Source organism: Vicia villosa, linkage group LG5 (genome assembly GCF_029867415.1).
Source record: "Vicia villosa cultivar HV-30 ecotype Madison, WI linkage group LG5, Vvil1.0, whole genome shotgun sequence".
NCBI classification, from domain to species: domain Eukaryota; kingdom Viridiplantae; phylum Streptophyta; class Magnoliopsida; order Fabales; family Fabaceae; genus Vicia; species Vicia villosa.
In genome coordinates, this window is record NC_081184.1 from 58350273 (window position 1) to 58356094 (window position 5822).

At 38.5% G+C, this 5822-nt stretch overlaps 1 protein-coding gene across 1 annotated transcript; it reads left to right on the plus strand.

Annotated features, from left to right (window-relative positions):
- The first annotated feature begins 2001 nt into the window (after positions 1-2001).
- LOC131604707 (uncharacterized) lies at positions 2002-3216 on the plus strand. Its single transcript, XM_058877131.1, has 2 exons — positions 2002-2648; positions 3033-3216. Exons 1-2 carry the CDS (start codon positions 2002-2004, stop codon positions 3214-3216), a joined length of 831 nt encoding a protein of 276 aa, XP_058733114.1.
- The last annotated feature ends 2606 nt before the right edge of the window (positions 3217-5822 follow it).

Consider the following 5822-nt stretch of genomic DNA (forward strand, 5'->3'; position numbering starts at 1 on the left):
AACTAGGTTGTAGAAGTTGGGGACCTAGAAACACCTTAGCCTATTTGGGCCATTAGGACGTAGTGTGGAAACTGTATTTGGATTCAATTCCAAAATAGTTGTTACACGATACTACACTCGGATGAGGTTCTCTTGGGATATTATTCAAATGAGCATGTAGTTGCAAAATTTATAATCCCCAAGTTGAGATGCTTTAGTCTGGGAACTTTTAGAACCTTGATCTACAAGTACAAAATAACCATAGTACACACCTTTGGGATGAATAGACCTTTGGCTCCATGCTCGTGACGTTGAACCCTTAAACCCCATGTTTTTGCTATGTTTGCATTCATTCATCCATGCATTTTAAAACTAAAATATCTTTCAAGGAATTAAAAGAAACCTTTTTGTTTAATAAACATTATAGGAATGGAACTTGAAAGAAGAAAACCAAGAGATATACATTCAAGAGTTTAGAGGTGGAAGAATTGAGAAAGCTAAGGTATTTGATTGTTGATCAAGACAAGTTTTGTAGCAAGTATGGAAGACTATTGTATCTCCTTAAGACTAAGATGGAAGAAGGGATCCTTTCTACATTGATCCAATTCTATAATCCTTTGTGTCATTGCTTCACCTTTCCTGATTATCAATTGTTACCAACCTTGGAAGAATATTCAAGTATCATTGGATTGCCTATCACCGGAAGGATTACCTTCACTGGTTTGGAAAAATATCCCAAGTCTCATGAGATTGCAAAGATCACCCACTTAAGAAAGGATGAGCTTGAGAAGAACATGGTTACTAAAGGAGGATTACCTGGGTTACCTACTGAGTTCTTGATTAAGAAAGCCTTCACATTATCACAAGAAATAAGAGAAGATGACTTCGAAGTTGTGTTTTCTATCTTGGTCTATGGATTGTTCTTGTTCCCAAATATTGACAACTTTGTTGATATGAGTGCTATTAATATCTTCATGAAAGGAAACTCTGTTCTTACCTTGCTTGGGGACACTTAGTACTCCATTCATCTAAGAAATTCCTATGGAAAGGGAATGGTTACTTGTTGTACTCTTTTTCTGTACAAGTGGTACATCTCATATCTTTTATTGGATGGGTTCTTTCTTGAAGAAAGAGTTGAAAACAAAGAGCTTAGGGAAAGGATCGCTAATGCTTGGAATCCAAGTCATAGAAAGGAAATTAAAGATTGGAAGACAAAAGGAGACCTCTCACCTGAGCCTTTTGATAGCTGGGTTGGTTCAAGAGCTGCTGAAATTAAGATGCCTATTCTCCCTTGGACATCTCTACCTCCTGTTAAGAAGTCTCCTCCACCTGTTGTGTTTCCTTAAAAAATTGAAGATCTCCAAGAAGCTCTAAGAAAGATGAAGAAGTCAAGAGACTATTGGAAGAAGAAGTTTGAATACTCTGAAGCTGAATTAGGAATGATGGAAGAGTCCTATGGTGATCTAATCAAAGAAAAAGATGATGAAATATTCCTCCAAGATGGATGGCTCATGGAAAAGGATCTCACCATTGCTAAGTATGCAAGAGAGAAGAAAAGGAAATAAGAAGCAAGGGCAATCTCACAAAAGGAAGCTGCATGGAAGAGTATTATTGAGAAGTTGGAGAAGGTCAAGCTGAAGAAGAAGACTTAAGATGAAATGGATACTACTCATTGAGCTTTGATAATTACTCTAAGAATTTACTAGCTTTCTCAATTTGTTTCTACCTTGTAACACTTGAAAGTATTTTATGTCTTGGGAGACCCTTGTCCTTTTGTATGTTATTAAATGAAATGGTACTTCGATGACCCTCGATTATCCCACGATGACCCTTGTCCCTTTAAATGTACCAAGGATGCCTTGTCTCTTATTAATGAAAAATTTCTTCTTCAAGTTACTATATTATGTTTACATCATACCACATTCACATTCACATCTGAGTCAGAGTCTTATTCCTTCCTCCTTCTCTCCTCAGAAAGTCAAGCTGACGCACCGGTATAATACTCGTGCCAATCGTCGCAGAATGGAAGACTGTATGGTTGATGAACAAGAATGGCAAGAAGAGTTTGTTGTCTTACGCTCTGGTATTGAAAGGTTGGCGTCTATGGTTCAAGACTTGGTGGCTACTCAGAATCAGCCTACAACCCAAGCTCAAGCTTCTATGATCTCTAAAGTCGAGACTCCTCAGATTCCTGCCATTCTGATTTCGAATCCTACAACCACTAGGCCATATGGAATAGAGATGGATTTCCAATTGGCTGGGAAACAAATTCTTGTTCCACGAGCTACAATCCCCCAAGTTGTTATGACCACTACTCCTACAGTTGTAAACATTGTTCCTCTTCACAACGAACAGATTTTCCATGGTGCACCTTCTGAAGGTATGGGAAGACTAGATGAATTTGAAGATCAATTTCTGGAAATGCATAAAGAAATCAAGGCCTTAAGAGGTAAAGACCTGTTTGGGAAAGAAATTAATAACCTCTGCATGGTTCTTAATGTCAGAGTCCCTCCCAAGTTCAGACTCCCAAAATTTGAGAAGTACAAAGGAAATTCCTGTCCTCATAGTCATCTAATCATGTATGTCCGGAAGATGTCTATGCACACTGAAGATCAGCGTCTACTGATTCATTACTTCCAAGATAGCTTATTGGGAGCTACTTTGAAATGGTACATGGGTCTAGATAATACACACATGCATACTTTCCATGACTTAGGTAAAGCTTTCATCAGATAGTACAAGCACAACATTAATATGGTGCTGGACAGAGATCAACTCCGCGCTATGTCCCAGAAGGAGAAAGAATCATTCAAAGAATACACACAAATATAGCATGAACTAGCTGCTCAAATCATCCCTCCAATGGAAGAAAAAGAAATGACGAAGGTGTTCCTCAAGACCCTGAGTACATTTTACTATGAAAAGATGGTGGCAAGCGCACCCAGTGACTTTACTGAGATGGTAAACATGGGGTTGTGACTTGAAGAAGGTATCTGATAAGGTCGTCTAGTCAAAGAAGTTGGTTCATCACTATCTGGTGGTGGAACTAAAAGGTTTGGTAGAGATTTCTCCAAGAAGAAGGAACAAACCGTGAGTGTTATTTCAAGGGGAAGAAAAAGACAATATCAGCCTCAACAGATTTCTGCTGTTACTCCCATTGTTATTCAAGCTCCGCGACAAAGTGTTCAAAGAACTCAACCTCAACAACCTCGACAACGGGCTCCTCAACAAAATTAGAAAAGGAAATATCCACCATTTAATCCTATTCCGATGACTTATACGTAAATTTTTCCCATGCTGTTATAGAAAAATCTGGTTCAACTAAGGGATCCACCTCCTCCTCCTGCTAATCCTCCGTTTTGGTATAAAGTAGATGCTCAACGTGCTTACCAAAAAATGCTCCTGGACACACTATGGAAAATTGTTACCCTCTTATGAGTGATATCCAAAAACTAGTCCGAAGTGGTATGCTCGCCTTCAAAGATGTTAATCCTAATGTCCAAGCTAACCCACTACCCAATCATGCGGCTGTCAATGCTATACGTACTCATTCTGGTTACGAGCGTGTGTACGATGTTCATGAATCAACGCGATCTTTAGTGCAAATGTGCATTGTCTTACATGGACTTAACTATTTTCCCCCTCACAATTACAGTTCTTGCTCAATTTGCCCAAACTCCATTCATGGATATGAAACTGTGATCGATGATCTTCATAAGCTATTATACAGAGGAATCATCAGTATAACAAGGAAGAAAAGAAGTGAAGAAGCTCATTTTGTCAACATGGTGCATGGCCGTCCTATCAAGTTTATGATGTACATTTGCTGAGATGTGACATACTGCAAATGCACGCTACCTTGTGGAGAATGGGAGGCTTAACCCAACACCACTATGGTTCTTGCCGAATCTGCTCCAAAAATCCTAGAGGATGTGCACTAGTGAAAGAAGTAATTCAAAGTCTCATGGACCGAGGACTCATCCAAATCCTTCGAGATAGAAATGAGAATAATGTTAATATGATTGGAGAATCCTCCAAGACAAAGTATGTAGCTGATGTCCGCACTGTATGTGGATCCCTACCAATGATACACAAGAAATGGTTCCAAAACGGATTAATTGACTTTAGCCACGATAACTGCCCTATCTTCCAAGAAATCACGGGAGGTAGTGCTAATTTGCAAGAAGACATTCAAACTTAGATGGGTCTAGGTTTGCTGGATGAAGAAATCAAAGAAAGAAAGGGACATAATTATATTGAAGAAAAGATGACTTTTGGGCCACTTGATAGTATGATATGAGAAGTGCCTCAAAGGATTCGGAAGCACAGTCATGAACTGTACATATCAGGGAAGTACGAAGATAGCCTTTTAACGGACGTATTGGTAGACGTTGGCTCATCTCTGAACATTATGCCATGGAACACCTTGGAAAGTTTGTCCTATCAAGGGGAACCTTTTAGGCCAAATGGGGTCAGCATACTTACATTTGAAGGATTCCCGCGCACTATGATTGGAGAAATTGATCGACCTATCCGCATCGGACCTCATGATTTTGACATCACTTTTCAAGTAATGGAAATTTATCCTGATTAAAGCTGTTTATTGGGAAATCCTTGGATTCACAGTGCTAGAGTTGTCCCTTCCACTCTAAGTACCCTCTGAAAGACAAATTGATAACATTTTATGGAGAGCATACTATGTTTGTTTGTCAACTATCCTCTGTTCCAAACATTGAAGAAATTACAGCTTAGTTCCAAGCTTTGGGAGTTGTTAATCCGAAATACGGAAAGAAAGCTGGTGCATCTATTTCATCCTGGAAAGATGCCCAAGAAGTGGTTGCCCAAGGATCATATAAAGGTTGGGGGCAAGTTATTGAGCTTCCTGCCAACAAGAACAAGAGTGGTCTAGGATTCACATCTCAGAAGTTAAAAGGGAAAGAACCTGAATCTATAAGCTGCTGCAAGACTCTGCATGAGACCTTTAAAAGTGCTGGCTACATCAATCCAAACAACCAAGAAGTAGTTGTTGTCAATGAAGATGTTCCAGAATGTCCAAGCTTCGTGACACGTGGAAAGGCTAAATCCAACTGGACCTCTGTCAACATTTCTTCTGTTGTTCTTGAGTCTAAGTAATTTTCTGTCTTTTAAAAAATCCTTTCAATTTTCCCAAGGTGAAATAGTGTTGTGTCGGGCTGTTTTAAGTAATTCCTTTTTTTTCTGCCCAAGACAAGTGAACTTATGTAGGGCTTTGTTTCAAATCATTAATAAACAAGCAATTTTTGCTTCCGTTTTGTTTATCGTTTAACTTTTTCAGAATATGGTAACTCCTAAAAAACCAATAAAAACAATCAAAAATAGTTTTTCAAAATTTGCACATACACTCTTGCATTCCTCTTTATCTGTTTCTGAAAACAAAACATAAATCATATGCAGATTATCTCTTTATAAACCCGTTGAAATCAATGATCCTATGCCCCCTCCCAACTTTGGAAACCCTATGTACGAAGATGAGGAAGAAAGTGGTGAAGAAATCCTTGAAGAGATATCACGTCTACTGGAGCACGAGAAAAAGATCATTGAACCGCACAAAGAGCCTTTGGAAGTAATCAATTTGGGTATGAAGGTGGAGAAAAACACAAGAAAAAGGGGGGTTTGAATTGTGTTCTTTCAAATTTTATTTCCCTTTCTATAAATCTTCTCTTTCTTCTAGTATCTCATTTTCTGAATATTCTTAGATCATTGTTGCAGAAGCATGTTTGAGATAACACGACATAACCAATGAGATATACATTCAATTTAACTTCTTAACTCCATCTGAAATTTTGACTAAGTCAAGGACAATT

Coding starts and splice junctions, on each gene's coding strand:
- LOC131604707 (XM_058877131.1), top strand. CDS start 2,002: ATGGAAGACTGTATGGTTGATGAACAAGAATGGCAAGAAGAGTTTGTT. Junction 2,649..3,032: donor TTGGGAGCTACTTTGAAATG/GTACATGGGTCT, acceptor TGGAACTAAAAG/GTTTGGTAGAGATTTCTCCA.